This window comes from Urocitellus parryii, chromosome 7 (genome assembly GCF_045843805.1).
Source record: "Urocitellus parryii isolate mUroPar1 chromosome 7, mUroPar1.hap1, whole genome shotgun sequence".
NCBI classification, from domain to species: Eukaryota; Metazoa; Chordata; class Mammalia; order Rodentia; family Sciuridae; genus Urocitellus; species Urocitellus parryii.
Genome location: NC_135537.1, coordinates 142,022,678 through 142,045,368, shown reverse-complemented (window position 1 = coordinate 142,045,368; position 22,691 = coordinate 142,022,678). Strand labels below are relative to the sequence as shown.

Here is a 22,691-nt window from a genome sequence, read left to right as displayed (position 1 = left end):
TCCACGCATGCACACACCCAAATGGTGACGCTGAGAGGCCCTGAGCCCAGGGTTTGCAGCAGTTTTATACACTCTTTGGGGAAGGCAGGGACTTCACATACATCATAGCATCTCTTAGAAAATCATCACACCCCGAGGGAAAACCATAAAACAACTCTAAAACATGATTAGCACATTCACTGGCAGGAACAAATTGGGTAAGGGTGATTGGTTACTACAAGAGGGAGATTCACTTGAACTGATTGGTTTAAGCCAAGAGGGGTGTTCATGCTGAACTACATGGTTTCCCAACACCATAAACTACTGGGGGGGTCATCTGGCATCCCAGGTATTTCCCTGTCTCATGCTAATTGGTGTCTGCTAGGGGGTTGCTATGGGTCCCCACCTAGCCTGACTGAGTCAGGGACACCTGGCCAGCAGATCTCTCCTGTTATTTGTAGATAAACAACTCAGCAGGGTGGGAATGTGCCTAGGAGTGCTCTGTGGTCTTTCCAAGGACAAAGGTCATGCCCCTTCCTTGTACAGGCTTTGCTTTGAGATAGAGGCTGGTTTTTCACTGGCCTCTGGGGCCAACATCAATATGACAAAATATAATTTCAGTCCAAACTAAGGACCTAAATTTAGGGTCAAATAATTCAATTTGCAACAAAAGGGGCAAGTTCTAACTAAGCCACACTATGGAATAATAGTTTTCAAATTTTTTATTCTCAGCATCCTTTGAATTCTTAATAATTATTGAGGATCCTGGAAAGCTTTTGTTTAAAGAAATTTTATGTATTGATATTTATTGTTCTAGAAATTAAAACAGTACTTTGAAATTTTTACTTATCAATTCATTTAAAAATAAAAATAAACCAATCACATATTAATATATTTTATAAAACAAACACTTTCTAAAAGATTTAGGGATGGGAGTGGCCTTCCTTTCCATTTTTATGACCCTTCAGGTGCATTTTGTAAGGTTCTGCATTCAGTCTGATGCAATACGGTATCTCGTTGCCTCACTTGAAGTATGTGAAGAAAATCCAGCCTCACACAGATATGTGTTTGGCAAAAGAACATTCTTTTTTCGGGGAAGGAGTACCAGAGATCGAATGCAGGGGCACCTAACTACTGAGCCACAGCCCCTTTTTATTTTTTAATTTTTTAAACTTGTTGATAGACCTTTATTTTATTTATTTATATGTGGTGCTAAGAATTGAACCCAGTGCCTCACACAAACCAGGTAAGTGCTCTACCACTGAGCCCCAGCCCCAGCCCCTTTATTTTTTATTTTGAGACAGGGTCTTAAGTTGCTTAGGACCTCAGTAAGTTGCTAAGGCTGGCTTTGAACTTGTAGTCCTCCTGCCTCAGCCTCCTGAGACACTGGGATTACAGGCATGCACTACCACACCTGGCAGGAAATGGACATTCTTGATGTCAGACCAAAACTTGATTAAGTGGTAGTTTCTTAAAAGTTTGAAACCATACTGTGAACTTTTTAAAAAAAATCTATTTACTTGTGGATGAACACACAGTATCTTTATTTTTATGTGGTGCCGAGGATCAAATCCAGTGCCTCACACATGCAAGGCAAGCGCTTTACCACTGAGCCCCAGCCCCAGCCCCATATATTGTGAACTTTTTGTAGTCTGTTATATTAAAATCCATTGACCTGTGACAGAAAGATTAATTTTTTTGTCATTGGCAACAGGTTCTGTCAGTTGTTTTCCTTGAAGTGCAGCCTTACCTTATTTTTGAGAAGATGTCTGCCAAATAAGGGAGTCTGAATAACCAGGTTGTCAATCTTTGTCTCAACGAAAGATGGTGAGTCAAGCAGGTATTTGGCTCAAATAATTGTGTTCAGTATTTTTTCTCCAGGCAACCATGGTATTTATGTGTGCAGCACCTGTATTTCCTGTCCACAGGATTCCTCCCTCACATCAATCCTACCAAGTCGTCCCCTGTCATTGTAAAAGAGTGCTTGTTTTGTCTGCTCTGGAGCTCAGATTAATCCCTAACCCCTAGAGAGAATAAATGGACAGAGGAACAGGTCCATTTCAGGAGGCTGGGAGGAAGTGTGCATTGCAGCTCTTGGTAACCTTTGCTTTGGGGGAAATCCTCTCTGCATCAAGATGAACTTCCTTGGGGAGGTCTGTGAGTGGCACCAGTGACTTCTCACTGAGCAGGGAGGGTCTGTGTTCCCTCCTCTAAAGCAGCTCCTAAGCACTGCTGATAAGAAGATGACTTAGCTAAGAAATCATGAACACCTCCTGACACCTCACTACTAGAAAATGGAAAAACAAAACAAAACCCAAGGAAGGTGAGACATGCGTTTCCTGGTAGAGTCGTTCTTCTGTTCAGCAAACCCTAGAGCTTACTGCCCCAGCAGCAGGCACACAGCTGGCTGCAATGGCCAAGGGGTTCACTCTCTGGTGGGGAAGGTATAAAGAGAGGATCACAGGCTCATCTCTTGGGGAAGGGCATGGCCTGCAAATCTCTGCATGATTGGGTCCTGTACCCTGTCCCAACCTCATCCCCACTCTATCCTTGTTCTTTCTGCCCATCATTGTATCTTAGCCACACTGAATGACATGGGAGTACTTGAATAAGTGGTGCTATTTTGTGCCTTTACCCCTCTCCCTAGTTAGCAAGGACTGCCTGTGTCACATTTCTGGCAGCAGATTTCCATCTGTGGCAGAGCCCAGCTGGAAGAAGGGGAAGCCTGAACCTAATTCAATTCTGAAATTTTATCTTTACTTGAGATTGGACATTTCATTTCATGAATTGAGGCTGTTTTGTGACTTAAAAGTAATCATAGCTTCCTGTTTAATCTAAGATTGGTCCAAAAATTTTGAGGCTAGTCCTAGTTTTCACCCAGGGTCAGGGAGAACTAAAACCTCCAGAAAAAATATGAAGGAATAATAGGAGAAAAAAATAAATATTGTTATGATAAGATGCTAAGAACCACATTTGTTTCCAGGTACCCATGCCTGTCCTTCCCTTGACTGTGATTCCTTCCTGTCTGGAAGAAAGACTATAAGGAGAGGAAGTCCTCAATTAAGATCGAGTGGCACAGGGGTGGAAAGAAACCTTGGGCAGGGCAGGCTCTGTCCAGGGAGCATAGGTTGGTGGCAGGACTCAAGTCTCAATGTTGCCCCAGGAATCGGCCTCCAAACCTGACAGGGTCTCTCAAAGGGGGGCTGGGAGTCTTCAGTGGAGCTGCCCCTCACCATACAGAAACTTTCTAATGCAAATGAACCCCAGAAAGGCAGTATAACTGCAAATAAGTATCAGCCAGGTGGAGATGACAGACACCAAATCCTTTCCTGATGGCACTGTGCTCCTCCAGCAGACACCAGAGAGAGGAAAAGGGAGCCATTTAAAAGGAAAGGGTCATGACCAAAGATAAGGGGGAAAGGAGGCCACCTGGCTGACTGCCTGTCTCACCGCCCACCGGATGTGCACGCAGAGTGCAGTGTAACGAGGTAATGCAGAAAAAGGTTGACAGGTCAGGAAATGCACCCCAAATGCACTACTAAATGTCGGAGCTGGGACTTAAATTCAATGTGTCCAGCTCCAAAGTCCATTGTAGCAGGCCACAGTGCCTGGCTCTGGGTCAGCAAGCCCTCGTGTTCATTTTCTTCATCTTGTGTGCACCTAAGAACTGGGGTCCTGGGTGATTTGCATGCCTGTGCACACCATCCCTGCAGGGCAACTGGGTGCGGAGACTTAGGGCAGTGCTCAGGTAGGCTGCTGTGGGGGCTGGAAGAAGGTCTCCAGGCCTCATCCAGTGCCCTGGCCACCTCGGCCCTACTGTGTACATCCTATCTTCCTACCTTGGGGCCTCCATCGGCCTTCTCAGGCATGTGCCCCACATGGCAAGGCTCACCGCCTTCTCGGGCGTCACAGGACTGCTGGAGGGCAGCCAACACACTATTAACCAACCAACCTGTCTCATCTATATGTACACAACCTGTCACATCTATATGTTACTCCCTCACAGGCCAGTCTCATGCTGGAGCTGGGGACCCCTTGTCTAAAACCTGGGAGAGTCACCACACCTAGATCAGGCATCAACCAGTGAACTGAAAACCAAGGAAACCCCCCCCCCCCAAGTCAGTCAAGGGCAAAGGATACCCTCCCTCTGGTGATCTTCACTCATATCTCTCCTATAGGTGAAGGGCTTAGAATATGACCACCGGCTACTGTGATCATGATATTTTCTACAGCGTATCACAACAGGTCCCCCAGCTTCTGAGGCGTTGAACAACACGTGTGGGGATGGGGGTTTGGTGCCACTTTGGGCTTGGTCTGAAGGCCCTCAGCCTGTCCTCAGCTGCTGCAGCAAATCTAACATCAGAAACTGTTGTCCAGTGCCTGGTTATCTCCTCTGAAGAACATTCCCTCCTGGGCAGCCCATGTCTGACACCCGTCTAAGTGCTCAGCACCTAGTAAGACAGCACACAGCAGTGGCATGACCCATGCTTTGATGCTTTGGGAATATCAATTGAGAAGAGACAAGAGTTTTCACAAATTGATACATTTACTTCATTATTTGTCAGTCAGTTGTGTACATATAGATGTCACTTTAAGTTACATAATTGCAAGAACATGAACACATGCTAGCTCATCCCCCTGGCTGAGTGCCTGGGGAAAATTCAAATCCTTTTGTGGTTTCTCTACATTTTGTGATAGCTCCACCCACCTTGGCCACTTCCCCCTGGACCTACTCCCCTTCTCCCCTGCCCTCCCTTCCCTCCGTGATATGGCAAGGCAGGGAAGGGCCAGTGAAGACAGACTGCAGGTTCAAGCGGCCTGCTGGCCTGGCGTCTGCCACAGCTGCTTTGGTGTTCTTGCTGGTCTCAGGTAGTGTACACTTTGCCACTTTGAAGAAACTAAATTCCTTGAAGGCAAGGACCAGGGCCTCTTTGTCCCTGGGCATGGAGGGACAGGGGACATGAAGAGCAGTATCTTGGTAGACTGCTGAGCATGAGTCACCCATGGGGGCTCTGAGGCTCCAAGCTGGGACAGGACAAGCTCACGAACAAATCACTAAGACGTGACGCAGTGGGTGCTACAACAGAGATGTGCAGAGCACTATGGGAAGGGAAGGGGCCGCGCAGAACAGCTTCCTCAGAGGGACATTTATTGGCAGGTACCATATCCTACATTAGGCACTTCAACTCCATCTTATTTAATCCTCCTCAAGTAGGAAACCAATCTTAAAGGCGAGTCACCAGAAAAGCTGCTGAGCTGGGCTTCAGATCCAGATCTGTCGGCTTCTCAAGCCTACTCGCTTTCCTCTGTGCAAGCGGCCAACTGTGGGGAGATCTGACGTGGGGCTCAGGGAATGGTAGAGAGACCTCCAGAATAAATGAATCACTTTCAGCGCAAAGTAAAATAATAAAAAAACAAAAATGAAAAACACACAAAAGAAACAAAAAAACACCAAATTCTCCCCAAATTTCACATCGTGACTGGCTGGAAGAGCAAACATAAAGGATGCTGGAAACATGACCGTGGAGAGAAGAGCTGTCTGAGCGGATGTTAGCTTTTTCCTCCTGATTTCTTGTTCTCTCAGCCAACAGGGCCAAAGAATATTCCAAAACTGCTGCTGCTGACTGGCTCCAGGAGAAGAGAGACCTCTGGATTTTAAATGTCTCTAGGACAGCTTCACTTTGGGCTCTGGAGTCTCAGTTTTGTTTTTTATACTGTAAGATAGAGAGATTAGAAGTGGGTGAGGGAAGCCAGTGGGGAGAGAACTTGGGAAATCTCAAACCCTAGTCACCTAGGTCTCCCCGCCTCCAGCAGGGGCTCCTCAGCAGTGGTGACACCCAGGCAGGAGACACTGGACAGTCCAATCTCTAGTTCATGCCTGGACCCTCTCTTTCATTCAACAGAAAAAGAAGCTGTTGGCCTTGGTTGGGGGCAAGGGGAGGCTCATAATAAGGAAACTGGTAACATTAGAAATGAACATGTGGTTACCCATACTTTGAATCTTGTTTGAGGAAGAAAATTCTCAGGATCTGAGAATTTCTCTGAGAGGAAGACTCTCAGAAATCATAGGATGATCCTCTGCCAATCACTGTTTACAAAAATGGACCCGGAACCCCATATTTGGAGATTCTGAGTTGGAAGGATAGGGAGCTAGGGGCAAACTCCTTCTCTAGGTTGTTTTAACACCAACTACATTCCTGTCTCACTCCCTTCCTCCACCCAACAGATCCCTGAATGATTCCTCAATAATCCTGCCAGTTTGAGTACCCTGGAGCCCCCAAACAGCTGTCCTCTTGGAGCCACTACAGCGCTGCTGCCAGCTCTGGCACCACTGCTTCCAAGGCTGTTCTCTCCCTTCGCCTAAGTCCCCATTCCAGCTTGTTCAGCACTTTTGGCAGAAATCTGCCTTTAAGGATTAAGGGTGAACCCCTCACCCAACCTTGCAGAAAATAAATGCATCCAGAAGAGGAGTAGCTGGTGGGGATGGCCTGAGCACTGGCCCTTCTCAGCTGCGGGGCGGGGGCGCCTCCTAGTGGTCACAGTTATCACTGCCCCATTCTCAGGCTGAGGTGGGAACCAAGCACTTACTTTGTTCATGATCCAGTCAGCATCTTCAATGGCTCTTTTAATAATCTGCTGGATTCTCTCAGGGTTGTCTTCATCTGAATGAACTCGAAAACTCTGGAAGTTTCGGCATAAAAAAAAAGATGACTAGACAAAATTCACAGAGCCAGCAGCTTCAGAGCACCAGTCCTTGGCCAGATAACACTGCTAGCAGGATACACCCAGCATCTCTTAATCCTCTATGGTTATGATTATTCCACTTAGAGCTGAGGAAACAGGGGCTCAGAAATCCAAACATGCTGCTAAGCAACAGCATTTGAATTCTAGTCTATTTGATTGCAAAGAGGACAATCCTGGCATCAGGGCAGATGCTTAAAGGACTGACCCCCTGGGCCAGGGGTTATCAGGGAGGCTATCAGGGCTAAAGGGAAACTTCAATCTCTCTGTTGAATTTGCTCCTCACTGAAGCTGCTTTCCTCAGAGTGAGACCTCCTCCTCCCTCACACCAGGAAGAGGGCTTCTCTCTGGAACAGCCAAGCAGGGACAGAAGGCAGTGGAGGAGGTGGCTTTGAGGAATCCAGCCAGGCCCAAGACAGAGCACAGGCTGATGTGGGCTTCAGACCAGTCTGAGATTTGGGTTCACTGGGGTGATTCTCAGGGCCCTTTAGAAAGAACTGGTACCTCCCTTCCCTGTCACTCCCAACCCCACACATCCCCCTTCTCTCTTGAGGAACCACCTCAACTCCCTCCTCTGGGAAGCCCTCCTGACTCCCCCAGATGGCTAACTACTCCCTTCTCTGTGTTCCCACAGCCTTCTGTTGCTACTTCTATTTTTTTTAACTTTTCATATTATACTTGTATGAATTCTAATTTTTAAATTTTTTATTTGGAAATGATTTATTACAGAAAGGTTGCAAAAAAAAGTACGAAGAATTCCCTTCCACAATCACTAGTTGTTAACATTTTGCTATATTTGCTTTATTGTTCTCTCTTTGTATGTGTATTATAAGGTTTCCTTGGAAGGATTTAAAAGTATCTTGCAGACATTGTGCCCACAAACCCTAAGCACTTCAATGTGCATTTCTTAACAACAAGCGCGTTCTCTTATATAATCATAGTAATCAAATGCAGAAAATTTAACATTTACACTATTATCTAATGTACAACCCACATTCCAATTTCATGTACTGCTCCAATAATGTCCCTTACAGACATTTTTTTCTGGTCCAGAATCCAATCTGGGATTATACATTACATTTAGTTCTCACATCTCTTTAGTCTCCTTTAATCCAGGGCAGCTCTGCTTTTTTTGTGTTTCATGAAATTGACATTTTTTTGGGGGGGTGGGAGTTTGCCAGGGATTGAATTCAGGGCCACTCAACTACTGAGCCACATCCCCAGCCCTATTTTGTATTTTACCTAGAGACAGGGTCTCACTGGGTCATTTAGTGCCTTGCTTTTGCTGAGATTAACTTTGAACTTGCAATCCTCCTGCCTCAACCTCCAGAGCCACTGGGATGACAGATGTGTGCCACCATGGCCAGCTAAGTTGACATTTTTGATGAGTACAGGCCAGTAGGTTGTCTGGTAGATGGTGGTTTGGGTTTACCTGATATTTTCCTGTGATTAAATTCAGGTTGTGTGCCATTGGCAAAATGACGTGGCCTACAATCTATTTCAATTACCCACTGACCTGCCCTATTCATATGCTGGAGCAGAGGTGATATGCTATGAGCAGCCTTGGCCTCCTGGACAGACACCAGAGAGGGGCTGCATTGCTCAGCATTGTTTCCAGTTTCTCTTACCCAACTCCAACCCCCACCTGAAAGACTATCCTTCCCCTGGCCTGACTCCCTGCCAGACCCCCACATTAAAGGACCCCCCCCTGACCCAGTGCATCATGGCTCCCACCTGCCTGACAGCATGTTTGTAATGCTCTTGGATGCCCTTGGTTGGCAGCTGCCGGCAACAACGCAGCAAGTATCGGTAGAGCTGTCGTGGCTTCTGGATCAGCTCTGCCCCAGGTAGAGGGGCCATCCGCAAGACCCTCTGTTCTGGAAAACAAAAAGCATTCCTTCTTAGGTATCAAGTCAGATCTCTACATGGTTCTGGCCTCTTGGACCCAGCCCTTTGAGAAGCAGGCCTAAGGCAGCACAGAAGCCAGGTCCTCTTCTTGGCCCACTCCCATGGAGCCCACACCCTGGGCTGGGTCTCAACCCTGCTGAAGTCTCAGCCCACGAACAGTCCTGCAAGAATCATAAGCAAGCGTGGAGGGAGATACACAGTCTTATCACTGGTGTCTTTTTTCTGGAGTCCAACTTCAGGTGGCGGGTAAGTAGGTGGCACTGAGCAGAGGAGGGAAGATAAGCAAGAAGACTCTGAGTGGCAATCGGAGCAACCAGCTCTGATGCTGGCCCGGCATGTCCTAGTGACGGCACCAGGGAAGAGACTGGAGAAGCTACTCAAAGCACAGCCCTAGACCAGCAGCAATGGCATTACTCAGAAACTTGTCAGAAATACAGAGTCTGAGGCCAACCAGATTCCTTAGACCAATCTGCATGCTAACAAGATCCCAGCAGATTCATATGCACATTAAAGCTTGAAAAGCATGATTCTAGAAGGCTCTGTATGAAGAAGCAGCTGCACACGGAATAACCAGGTGAAGTCAGAGCCTGGGCATATGACTTTACTTCACTGTGTGTTGAGTGCTGAGCACTTACCTGTTATATTCACTTACATGCAATTCATGCATACATTAAAAAACTAAGCACAGAAGTCTGGTAACTTGCCCAAGATCACAGCTGATAAAGGTAAAAACTGAGATTTCAACACTGGCAATCTAGCTCCAGAGCCCATGTTTAAGAAAAAAACAGCTTTACTGAAGTGTTGTTGACGAACAATCAAGCGCACACATTTAAAGGGTACCATTCCATAAGTTTGACCTCAATGCATTCGAGAGATATCATCACCACAATCAAGAGTGAACATACCCATCATCCCCAGTTGCCTCATGCCTCTTTGTCATCCCTGTCGTCCCCACTTTCCCATCCCCAAGAAAATACTGATCTGCTTTCTATCACTGCAGGTTTGTTTGCATTTTCTATAGTCTGTATAGTGGAACGATACTCCGTGCTCTTTTGGGTCTGCAGAGCCCATATTCTTTTCTTTCTTTTTAATTTAAACTTGTTTTTTAATATATCAAACATAAAAATTTTACAAATGTATACAGTACCAGTGATATTTCAAAATGTGTATACATTTTGTAATGTTTAAATTGGGTTAAACATGTCTCCCTCCTCACTTATCATTTCTTTATGGTGAAAATATTCAAAATCCTTTCTTCTATAAGACCTATATTTTTAATCTTTGTATTATACATGTCCTCTCCAAAGAACCCACAACCCTAGCCTGAACTTTGTCTTTTTTTTTTTTAAGGAAACTATAAGCATATAAATGTTTTTAAATGGTAGATTCTAGAATGTAAGGACTAGTTAAACATTCATTAAGAGACTCCCAGCCCACAGCCATGTCCCTCCCTGTGCTCACTGCCCCATTGGCTCAGGCCTGAACTTCTGCCATAGAACTCTGCCTGGTGCCCCTGCCTCCTACGTCACTCCAGTCTCCTCCACACTGCCACCAAAGGAGCTCTGGAACCAGTATCCTGGGTACATTCCATTCAGCCACAGGAACATCTCCCAGATCCCAAAGCATCACCTCTCAATACCTTTGTAGATGCAGTCTGCTGAGCTCTATGCTCCCTTTCCCATCTCCTCACTCAGCCTTCCAGATCCAGCTCTTTCCTCCAGGAAGTCCTTCCTGGCACTGTTCCTTCCTGGGGATAGGGGAATCACTCCATGGTTTGTGGGGCTACAGGGCCCTGGTCACAGTGCTGCTGCAGTACTTCTCACTGGGGAATTCATCTGTTGCCAGGCCAGTGGCTCCCTCTAGGTGACAGCCTGGCCCAGGTTCCAGTGTAGCCCCTCGCCCACAGCAGTCTTCACACACTGGTTGAGCTGAACTCCACGAGTCAACTATCTCCTTTGTACAGATTTTCCCTCTCTGAGAGATAGGCTCTCTGTGTTCCAGCTGAAGGAGCTAAACGACAGATTAAGTGAATGATACAAGTTTAAAGTAGTATAAAAAAGAGCAAGACAACCTTCTTATCCATACCCCAGCCAGAGAGAAGCAAATACTAAATCTATCAAATGTCCTTACACTAAGGAAAGAAAGTTATTAAGAAGTTCCTTCAGGGCTGGGGATGTGGCTCAAGCGGTAGCGCGCTCGCCTGTGCAGCCCGGGTTCGATCCTCAGCACCACATGCAAACAAAGATGTTGTGTCCGCCGAAAACTAAAAAAAAAAAAAAAAGGAAGTTCCTTCACAGCCTCAGCAATTTAGTGAGGCCCTAAACAACTTAGTGAGATCCCTAAAAAAAGGGCTGGGTATGTGACTCAGTGGTTAAGCAACCCTGGGTTCAATCCTTGGTCTCTTCAGAACATCAGGGTTCAGAAGCTCCTTCATTCCCCTTCCAGCATGTTATCTTCCTGACAACAATACACATCTGTAATTCCTCCTGGTTCCCTCTTGCTCTGTCTCTGAAATGGACAGTGGTTGTCTTCCCACCATCCCCTGGAATAGCTTTGTGTGCAACTCAGGATACATCCTTCCACAAGTCTCAGCCCTCCAGACCAATCAGAGCTTTGCATCCATGTGAGCTCAGGGATTGGTTCACAGATTGGCTCACAGCTGGAAGCTGATCCAATCAAAAGTAAAGCTCACCATCTCTGAAAATGAGACTGAAAGGACTCCAGCTCTTCCCCACTAGTGTTGATCCTCTCAGGGAAGCCATCTTGCCTCCTACTGAACCCTGACACTGCAGCCTCACCACAGAAGGCAGAGCTGAGACCCTGAGAGAAACCAAGTCTAAAGAACTCATGTGAGCCCTAAAACCATCCACCTCAAGGCACCCCAGTCCTAGAACTCTCAATGATATGAGTCCTTTGCCAAAGCTGCTTGTGCTTGTTGTTTAGTCACTTGCAATCCAAAGAGTCCTAAATGGATGACAGATTCTGACCTCCCAAATTCTGTTTCCATGATGTACTCAGTTGGTTCTAGCTGTAAGGAAGAGTCTAAAAAGGATAAGGTTCCTCAAGTTCCTTCTACTATGAATCAACATCAGTCTGACTAGCCACAGGTAAGCCCCCAAAACAGAGGGGACCCCACACAGTGTTGGCCAAGAACTTCAAGGGCAACCATAGAGGACATACAAACAGAGTCCCAAACATGATGGGCAGATTCCCCTGGCAGGCTTCCCCAAACTATATAAAGTGCTAATCAAATATTGTAAAATGCTAGTCGTGTAACAGATGGTTACCATCTGTAGTCCTCAAAATTAACATTTGGAAAGAGCACAACTTTGTTTCGTTTCTTAAAGCCCAAGCAATACTTAGTAACCAACCCAGCAAGTATGGGCGGTAGATTATTTTCAGCTCAATTATAATACTTAGTCATTCTCAGTAATAACTAGTAGAGAATACATGTGTGGGTCCACTTAGAAGAACTAAATTAAAAATGTTTTAATTTAATTTAAAGTGTAGGCTTGTTATTAAGGGGCAACGAACTTCACAGCATCATTGCTAAAACAAGAGTCAAACCCTGTGACCCTGGAAATGCTTGCTTCTCTTCCTTGCCCTTTGGACTTGACCTTTGCTTCCCACCCAGGCTCCTTGCGTCTGTGATGGCATCTTCATTGCCCTGGCAACCAAACTAAAACCATCACAGAGTGAACTCACCTCCTCCTTCTCCCTCAATCTCCAATCCACTGGTTTCTAAGTCCTATCAAATTTTACCTCTAATTTTTCCTCAAATTTGTCTCCTCCTCTTGGTTTAGACTCCATGTATGTGTGTGTGTGTGTGTGTGTGTGTGTGTGTGTGTATGTGCACGCGCATATGTGTTGGTATTTCTGGGGATGGAACCAGAGCCTCACACATACTCAGCCAGCACTCTGCGACTGAGCTACGCTCCCAGACCCCCTTTTTTGACACATGATCTCATTAAGTTGCTCAGGTTGGCCCTGAACTTGCAATCTTCCTGCCTCAGCCTCCCACACCGGCTTTGGTTCAGACTTAAATCTCAACTGTGATAGTCCTCAAGCTGGTTTCCCAGCCTTCCAATCCATTTCTTTCATATATTCTCCACCCAACAGCCAGAGTGACTCTTTCTGAAACATAAATCTCAGGGTATCTTATCCCAAGGAACTTTAACCCTTAATATTCATTCCTACTCCTCATCATTCATGGCAACATTTTCCATAATGTAAGACAAACACCTGAAATTATTTTAAGCAGTATATGGATCACATTTTTTCATTGTAAAGATTTTTATATTTATTTCTATATGTGATGAGAAAAAGCCACAATATCATAGATATTAGGCTTAATAATAGTTTTTAAAGGAATGGGCATACAATTGATTTTTTAAAATGTACCAAGCAAATAATAATGTGACTGAATAAAAATGTGATTGAAATGTGGATATGTCAGAAATCATAAAAGTGGAACTGAAGTTTGGAAAGCACTGGTCTACAGAATAAAATCCAGATTCCTTTCCATGGCCTGCAGTGTTCCTTTTGATCTGGGCCCTGCCCATCTCTCATCTGCACCTCAACACTTAGGCCTAATCCAAGCAAACTGAGCCTTAAATGGCACACTCTGTGACACCGCATTTTCTGTTTTCCTATTTTGGTATCAGCACTGTCACAGAATACCTGGCATGAAGTAGAAGTATTAAGGGATCTCCAGAGAAACACAACCAATTGAAGGGTATATGCATTTGTGTGTGTGTGTGTGTGTGATTTGCTACAAGGAATTATAGAGACTAGCAAGTCTGAAATCTGCAGAGCTGACGTCATAGTTCTAGCACAAAGCCTAAAAGTTGCTGTACAACCAGAAAGGACCAGTGTCTCCATACAAAGGCCACCAAGCAAAAGGATTTTTCTTATTTGGGGAAGATTCAGACTTTTCATTCTAGTCAGGACTTCAATAGACTGAACGAGGTCCACTCATATTAAAGGGGGCAAACTGCCTGATCAAATCTACCAACTTAAATCCATAAATGCCTTCACAGACACACCTAGAATAATGTTCAAATACCTGGGTACCTCACAGCCCAGTCAAATTGACCCATATTATCCCTCCCCCAAAATGTCCCATATCTGTTTGCTGAACACCCCCCCCCCCCGCCCCAGTGTCCTCCTATAATATACTCCTCTGTTTCCTGCAGCTCTCAGTCTTCACTACTCAGCTCTGGGTCTGGCACTTCCTCCTGGGAGCCCTCACACGTTCAGCATCCTGAACCATGTTCAGTGGGATGACCTCAAAAAGCCCTCATCACCCCACAGCACTCTAGCCCAGGCTCCAGTTCAGGCTCTGGCCTGGATTACTGGAAGGAGATGCACCTGCCCTCAGGGCCCCACAAGCCATCCTCCACACAGTGATCACCATGCTTAACTTCCCCACTGAAAATAGTCCCATAACTGGACATTAGAGGATGATGTGAATTATTATTAATCATTAATTTTCTTAGAAATAATAATGATGTTATGGTTATATGTAGAATTCCCTTATTCTTAGGAGATGCAAGTGGGAATTATTTAGAGGTGATGTGTCATCAGATCTGCAACTTATTTTCAAATCGTTCAGCAAAAGCCAACACCAGGAGAGAAGAGACAGAGTGAGAAACATAAGGAAATATGGAGGCAGGCACAGGGGTGCACACCATCATCCCAGGGGCTCAGGAGGCTGAGGCAGGAGCTTCACAAGTTCAAAATCAGCCTCAGCAATTTAGCAAGGCCCTAAGCAACCTGCAAGACCCTGACTCTAAATTTCAAAAAAATACAAAACAGGGGTTGGGCTATACCTCAGTGGTAGAGCACTTGCCTGGCACATGTGGGGCACTGGGTTTGATCCTTAGCACTACATAGAGATAAATAAATAAAATAAAGATGTTATGTCCATCTACAACTAAAAATTAAAAACAAAACAAAACAAAGGCTGGGGATGTGAGTCACTGGTTAAGCGCCCCTGGGTTCAATCCCCAGTACAAAAAAAAAGTGGCAAAATGTCAAGACTTCATTTGGGTACCATTATTTTAACTTCTATGTATTTTGAAAATGTTTGTAATAAAAAGTTATTTAAGAAACACCCTTGGCAGAGAGCCATCCAGTTTTCCTTCCTCAACATGCTCCCTAGTGGCAGGGAACTCACAGGCACCCCATTTTCCTCCACTCAGGCTGCTGGGAAATCCTTCTGGTTCTGAGCTAAAGCCTGCCACCACACAATTCTACTCATTAGTCTCAGCTCTGCCCTCTGGGACTAACATCTTCCCTCACCTACCCCAAATTCCAGTTTCTCACTACCCAAAGTCAGCTACTACAGCCCCCTTGTCATCGCTTTCTCAACATAATCATTGGGAAAGGAATGTCATCTCCCATAGCTTCTGCATCCCACTTGCCTCCTCTAGACATACGTCCCCCATTACTGACATCATTCTCAAACATACTGTCAGTGGGAAAGCAGTAGTTGATTGTGTTCTGACCAGTTCCATCCCTGATGGCACTGTCACCGCCTTTGATCTAGGAATTCAAGGAATGCAGCCTAATCTGAGCTCCATTCTCTGCTCAGGCTTTCACATGGCCCTGGCATCCACTTTAAAAGCAACCTTTCCCCCATGAACTATTATGAAATCAGTTTCCCCATCTTGTATTTTATTAGTTCAGTCCAGAGTCATAATCTACCACACAAGCTATTACCCACAGATAAGGTACAAGAAATCAGAAAGAGATTAACCCTACCTGCCACAAATGACATTTAACTATGCAACACCAGTCAGAGCAGCTAGTGTATGTATAGCTCTGGACTCAGCCCTGGCCATAGAAATGAACAGTGTGACATACCTGGCTGTCCTACCCAATGGCAGGTCTTATTACCATTCAGGGAGCGATTAGTACACAGCAAGTATGAGACCTTCCTTCTGATATCTCATTTAATCCTCACAACAATATTATTGTGTACATACCATTAGCTTCATTTTTGAGATGAGGAAACTGAGTCTCTGAAGGGTTAAGTAATTTGATAGAGGCCACACAACTAGCTAGCTCATGGTAAGGTAAGGCATTGAACCTAAGTCTATTTGATTCCAAAGCTCATGCCCTTACTTGCTTCATGATACCACCTGCTGTGTCTATGTCAGCCATCCATAAAAATACTAACCAGATCAAGGTAGAGGACCCCACAAAGAACTCTTTCAGGACTCCTGAAGGACCAGGTTCATGCATTTATTAAAGCACTTGACTGGACTATTATTCAGTACTTCTTAACCTCCTCCACAAAACCTTGTTCCATGCTTTAAAGAAACACAAGGACATCACCTAGAGTGCCCCTGCCCCACCTCTGCATGTAGATGAAAAAAAGTCAGACTAATGTCAATTACACAGATAAAGAAAGGGGACCACAAGAAAATGCTAAGCATGAGCATGTATGCACACACACAAACAACTACAAAATCCAAAAGAGACTATGACAAGATAAAGGAAAAGGGGAGAGGAAGCCACAAAGGAAATTTCCTGAGAGCCAAGTGTTATCCCTGACACAGATGTTCAGAAACAGGCCTCCAGGCCCCCCACTGTTCTTTTCCCTAACTTGTGTCTGGACACAGGGCACCTAGAAGTAAGTGGGAAATATCATACATTAAAAAAAGAATGGCACTGCAGAAAATAACCAGAAATTATGCCCTGTTGAGTACTGATAAAAGCTAAATTTAAGCCTGCACAAGCCATTTTTAAATACGCAATTACTCTTCTTGATGGGGAAAGCTGAAAAATAGGAATGTCTTTGCTCCCTGTCCCTGTCCACTCCAGTGCTCCATTTCCCAAGCTACAAATGGGACAGCAATCTTGCTTCCTCCACTCCCTCTCCTGTGCAGTCAAGTTCTCAACCAATGCAGCCCTTGCCCCTCACTCCTACTGGCACTAGTTTGGATTCCAAATTTGTACCTTTCTCTTGCATGGACTCTCCAAATACCTCCTAATCTGATTCTCTCCATCCAGTCCAATCCCCACAGTGCCACCCAAGGACACTTGCTAAAAAATACACTGTCACTCCCTTTTCTTTAAAACCTCTGCAGGCAGTTCTTTAGCCATGTCCTCCTATCTGGAGGTCTGGTGGGTGACAGTGACGAATTCAAGAGTCCTAGGGGCCACCACTTGATGAATGTATAGATAAATGTGGTGCTTTCATATAATGGAATATTATTCTGCAATAAAAGAAACCAAGGACTGACAGATAACATAACATGGGTGAAACCTGAGAGCATTCTGCTAGGTGAAAGAGGCCAGCCACAAGGGGCCACATAATGTATGATACCATTGATATGAAATGATCAGAATAAGCAAATCTATACAGACAGAAAGAGTAGTGGTTAATAACAGCTGGGAGGAACAGGAAGAGATGGGGGGGTGGGACGGCTAAAGGGGGTGATTTGGGGGGGATAATGGAAATTCCTAAAATTGATTACGGTGATAGATGTAGGTTTCTGCTCACATTCTAAGATACAGTAAATGAATGCACTTTCAATGGGCGAGGCATATGCGAAATAATTTGTATCTCAAAAAAAAAAAAAAGCTTTTTTTTTTTTTTAAAACAACAGTAACAACAAAAAAGATTAATCCTAAAAGCTAAGGATTTTCGGCCACGGAGTCACGGAGTGACTTGCTCTGTAATGCAGAAATACTCAATCAAACCGCTAAGGTTGCTCTAGGTAATGGGGTGCTCCTGCAGATGGAGTGGGTGGTAGGGATTCCTTTTAAAAACGAGCAAACAGGCTGATCCCGAGGTTGGGCCGGGAGATCAGCATTGCAGCCATGGGCCGGGGTCCGGCTTTGCAGAGGCCTGGACACCCCCGGCTCCCCCCGGCCCCCGCACGCCCTCCCTCGCGCCACCGGCCTCCCCAGCTCCTCCGAGGCCGCCCGAGGCGAGGCCTGCGACTCGGCGGGTCCGGCTATCCCGGTGAACGAGGGCGCCCCAGCAGGGAAGGAGCGGCGCGAGTCGCCCCTAGGCTTCCCTCTGGTCGGAGGACGCCGGCAGCTTCCACTTCCCCAGCCCGCCCCCGCCGCCCCAGGTGGCTCGGGTCGCCGCTGCCCCCGCGACCCCGCCCTCGGCCTGCGCGGCGCGGCTCACCCGCCTCCACTGGGGGACGCCAGCCCCGGACGCCGCAGTAGCGGCGGTGACGAGTGCGCCTGCGCCGCGGGAGCCAGCGCAGCACCGCCCCCACCGGGTGACTGCGCGTCGAGCGCCCTCTTCCGGCCGCGCGCGGGACTCGGGGCCCTACTGGGTGCCGGTTCCCTGAAGCGACCCCACCCAGTTAAAAGAAGACAGCTGGCCCCACCAACAGCCCTCTTTACCTGTTCCTTCTGGCTCTTGCCTCCCAGGTTATAAACCTTGAAGACAAGCTCTCGTTCACCTTCATGAGTATGGATTGTGCTATAAAATACTTGGGATCTGAGAAAAGGCTTGCTGGAAGATTCTTCCTAAACCTCTCGGTGGATGATGACAGGAATTATGTTGGGATGGGAATCTGCGTTCATCAAATTCAGCCCCATAACACCTGTCAAAAGAATAAATATGACAGTAATAGGCATGCTTCCTTTCAGACCCATCTATAATTATAATTGAGGCAAAGAATGAAGAATTTAAACTCAGAGCTCCTGCCAGTATCATTCTTTGAAAATGAAATAATGTTGTTTCATTAAATAGGCTCTCCCCGTTCGCTAGTGTTTAAAGCCAAAGTGCTTCTCTGAATTGATTTAAATACAAGTTTTATATCCTGAAAGAAATAAAGATGTGTCTTTATCGTGAGACAAACGCTCTGTTCAATGATGCTGCTGAGCATCTCTGGGCTGTCTGAAAGGGAGTTAGATTGTCGGTGGATAATATTGCTTCTGTTCACGTCTCTCTTCTCTAGGGCTTTTTAAACCTATTTGTAATGAAAAGGCTGATTTTCTTACACAGACTCCATGTGTAGTTGCTTTAACAGAGCAATTTCTTATAATGTTGTCTTTTTTCTTTCCTCATCTTTTTTTTTTTCATTTTAAGGAAAATTTTGCTCACTGGTAGCACCTGGGAATCTATTTTTCTCCTCTTAGAATAAGAGAAGCAGGAGATGTTTCTTAACAGAACTGTTTTCTTAGACTTCCTCCCCTTTCCCCCTTTAACTCTCTTTAGAATTTTCCTTTATTTATTTATTTATTTATTTTTGGTTTCTCTCTTCACCTAACATACTAGACAGCCTCCAAATCAGTGGGGGGCTCCTCCCCTGAAATATTCAGATAATTGCCTCCATTTATTTTCAATATGTAGACTTGTACCAGATACATCTGAAAGATCCAATTGTGCCCTCATAAATCAGCCCTCTTATTTACACATGCATAATCAGGGGCACATCATTAGTGCATATCCAATCAATAAATCATTACGCTTTTAAGCCCCTTATTAGGAACAATCTGCAGTAACATCCTCAACTCCTGTTTTCAGCCTTAGGATCACTTAATATTTTTAACAAATTTCACAATCTGTTCCCTGGTCCCATCTCCCTTTTGTTCCTAGATCGCTGCGTTCCTGCCTCAGAAACATCCTTCTAATACCTAGATCTCATAAAATATTCAAGATGCAAGCTGTTCTCTTTACCTCTGAAAGGCTCCACCTTCAGAATCACTTGTACTTCTTCTATCCTTATAAACACACGAGATTTTATTTTTCACCAAAAAAGATATAAACATCCAAACAACAAGAAAAATAAAATAACCTAAAGTAGGACAGATGTGGCCAACAATCTCCAATATTATTTTCCAAGTCACAACAGAAACTTAGATTTAAAAATAATTGAACTGTGATATTTTTACCTTGACAGAAACCTTAGGTTTATACAGCTTTGGGAATTAAACTAAAGAATTCTTAATAGTTCAAACAGTCACTAAAATGACATGAGTCCCATAATCTAATGAAAACCCAATCATTCTTACCATGTCATTTTCCTTTACACTGAAATTTCAGCAGATGAACACCCTTGTGTCAGAGGGTGCATGATATTTACAGATAAACAGAATTTGGATGACTTTTTGCTTAAGAAATTTGTTACCCAAGAGTTGGCTGTCCTGGGGACATGCTCTCACAGGGGAATTGATCGAATTCCCTAAGAAATACATTGCCACATTCTCTTGATTTCTGACATTGTATCATTTAACCTGAAAACTGCAGATTTGTAACCAGTATTTGTAGGGAAAGATATAAGAAGTCCTGATGCTTCCAGTTTAAACCTGTTTTAAGATTTCAAAGAGAAATGATACATTTGCATGCTCTGATTAAATCAGATTATTGTCTCAAAGGTTGACCATGTAAATAATTCAAATTAATTCATCAGTATACAATAGATTTAATAAGCATAATAAACACTTTGAAGAAAATACTTGGGACCTCCGATCTGCCCTTACTCTCACTCCCCATTATCTCAAATTTCCCTGAGAACAGAATGAGTGGTACCACGTAGTTCTCTTCTATTCAAAATATGCAAAGTTGCTATTTACCAGTTCGAAATTTGCATGTCTCAAATCCTGCCAGAACACAGGGTGAGGGGCATGGGGTGATTGTGCCAAAAGAGGGCACGGGGCGAAAATGGAAACCCAATGAACACATCTTCACCACCCCAGGGTGCTGCAAAACATAACCCTAGCTGACTGCTCAAGATTTGTTTGTAAGACAATGAAAATATTGGGTGTAAAAGGTTATGCGAAATCTCAGACATCTAGTGTCTTTTCTTCTTTAATTGCTGGGTGGAAGAAGAGGATGAGCAAGGATTTCAAGATTTTTATAAAAAAGGAGTACAAAAGGAAAAAGGGTACAATTGTGACTATTTACAACATACACTTGGAGAGTAATTTATAGGCTGGAGTGTTAGCCTTTAGTCTTCTGTCTTGTGTTACTTTCTGCAGCGCCATCAATCTAACCTTGCTGACTGGTATATGTCATTCTCTATTTCTGGTGTGTTCTGTAGTAATTTATCGACGGTGGCCACACTTGAGATCACACTGGTGATCAGGTGCATGTTGTCTCTGAATGTGAGTCTCCACTTTTTCATCTCTGAAAATATGTTCAATGTCTCAAGATTTAAGATTGTAAATAACATGCATGTCCGTACTTACATTTTTTGGTATAAATCACCTTTGGGATGAATTTTTTTTCCCCTCAGAAGAGTATGTGCATTCTGGACGTTTGTATTGCAATATTACTCAAAGAATGAACGTGCTTGGGAACACCATTCTTTTTTTGCATTTTGATGGCGGGTGACTAAAGATCCACTTTAAAATTACCTTGCTCATAATGTGTGACTCTGTTTCCACTGGTGACCTCTGTAGAGTCCTAAGATGGCCACAGATAAGAATGAAATGCCACAGTTACTAGAAGACTGTAGGAAATAATCTGTTTTGCTAAATGGGGTTATTTGGCAGAGGATGGGAGACGGAGGGGTGGACAGGGGATGAAAGAGAAGGAAGATAGAGAAAAAAAAGGAAGGGAGGAGAGAATGAGAAAAAAAACCCCAGAAAACAAAAAAGAGAGTTATTCTGTTGATTTTGTCCCAAGACAAAGGGCTGATAAAGTTGACTAGCTGAGAAAAAAAAAAAAAAAAGGCAACATTAATGAAGGAAAACCATTATTTGGCTTGACCAGGAAATAGGGTGTTCTGGTCCATCAAATATGTAATTAATAGTTACCTTCCACTTTGTGAAACATTTACTGATACTCCTCCATGAGCAAAACTCGGTACAAGGGCCTGGGTCATGACCAAGGCCTTGGCACACCATCCCTCCCCTTCACCCTTTCCTGTCTTCCTCTGTTTTCTGTTGAAGGCAATTCTAATCTTGTCATTGTCCTGCAGTAGACCCCTTAATGGCTTCCCAGTGTTCTCTGAATACTTATGTCAACTTCTTACCACATCCTACAAGACCCTGCCGGGTCTGTTCTCTTAAGCTTCCCCTTCATATCCCTGCAGACTACAATGTTGTTTTGCTTTTTGCAGTACTAAGGATTGGACCCAAGGGTGCTCTAGCACCAAGCTACATCCCCAATCCTTTTTTATTTTATATTGAGACAGGGTCTTGCTAAATGGCCTCATTTTTGTGATCCTCCTGCTTCAGCCTTCCAAGTTGTCAGGATTACAGGCCTGTGCCACTGCGCTCAACTCACAGTGATCTTTCAGATCCTCAAATATACCATGTTCCTTCCATCCTGCTCCTCCTTTCAATCCCAACTCACAGATCTCCTCCTCAATTTCTTGGACACCCCCACTCCTGCCCCACACTGGGACAGAGACCCAAAGTCGTAGCCTGTACCTTTCTCCATGGCATGCATCACAATTTATAATTATATATACCTGAATTTGGATTTCCCCAGAAGAAGACTCTGAAGCAAGGATCTGAGAGCAAGTAATTCATTTAGAAGATGGTCCTAGAAAACACCCAGGAAGGGAGTGGAGAAGTACAGCAGGGAAGGGAAGAGGGCTCTGCCTAGCATATGTGAGGCTCTGGGTTCGATTCTCAGCACCACATATAAATAAATACATAAAATAAAGGTCCATCAACAACTAAAAATACATATATATTATAAAAAGAGGGGGTTAAAAAAAAAAGAAAGAAATCCCTGCCAAGCGAGTTACCACCATGGGCAGCTGAGCTTCATCTTGCTGGGGAGGCAGTGTGGAACACTTATCTCAGTGATCCTTCCCCTCCTCTGTGGGTATTTATACTCCAATTCCTGTCAGTTACTGGCTGAACAATGCTCTCCTGCTAACTCCCTGGTACTTCTAGCCTGCTGTGCTCTCAGGCAGAGATGCAGATGCCGGGCAGCTGGAAATCAGCCAGATATTGCACAATGGTATGGCTCAAGGGATCGTGGATTGGCCACCGACAGTTCTGCTAGTTACATAAACAAATACATTTACACATAATATGTACAAATGTGCATGTACATGAATATAGTATGCATTTGCGTGATTCTATCAGTCGTATCTGTCTCCCACAGGAGCCCCATGGGAGCAGGGGCT

At 44.7% G+C, this 22,691-nt stretch overlaps 1 protein-coding gene across 1 annotated transcript; it reads right to left on the bottom strand.

Annotated features, from left to right (window-relative positions):
- Window positions 1-4,538: 4,538 nt before the first annotated feature.
- Window positions 4,539-17,822, bottom strand: Lyrm9 (LYR motif containing 9). Its single transcript, XM_026388892.1, has 4 exons — window positions 17,777-17,822; window positions 8,455-8,597; window positions 6,568-6,660; window positions 4,539-5,693 (listed from the first exon to the last, which is right to left on the bottom strand). The coding sequence occupies exons 2-4, from the start codon at window positions 8,578-8,580 to the stop codon at window positions 5,676-5,678; spliced, it is 237 nt and encodes a 78-aa protein (XP_026244677.1). The 5' UTR covers window positions 8,581-8,597; window positions 17,777-17,822; the 3' UTR covers window positions 4,539-5,675.
- Window positions 17,823-22,691: the final 4,869 nt, after the last annotated feature.

Excerpts from the sequence above, each read along its gene's own strand:
- Lyrm9 (XM_026388892.1), bottom strand. The coding sequence starts at position 8,580 with ATGGCCCCTCTACCTGGGGCAGAGCTGATCCAGAAGCCACGACAGCTC. Across the intron at positions 6,661-8,454 it reads ACAAACATGCTGTCAGGCAG|AGTTTTCGAGTTCATTCAGA; the intron begins GTGGGAGCCATG and ends CGAAACTTCCAG.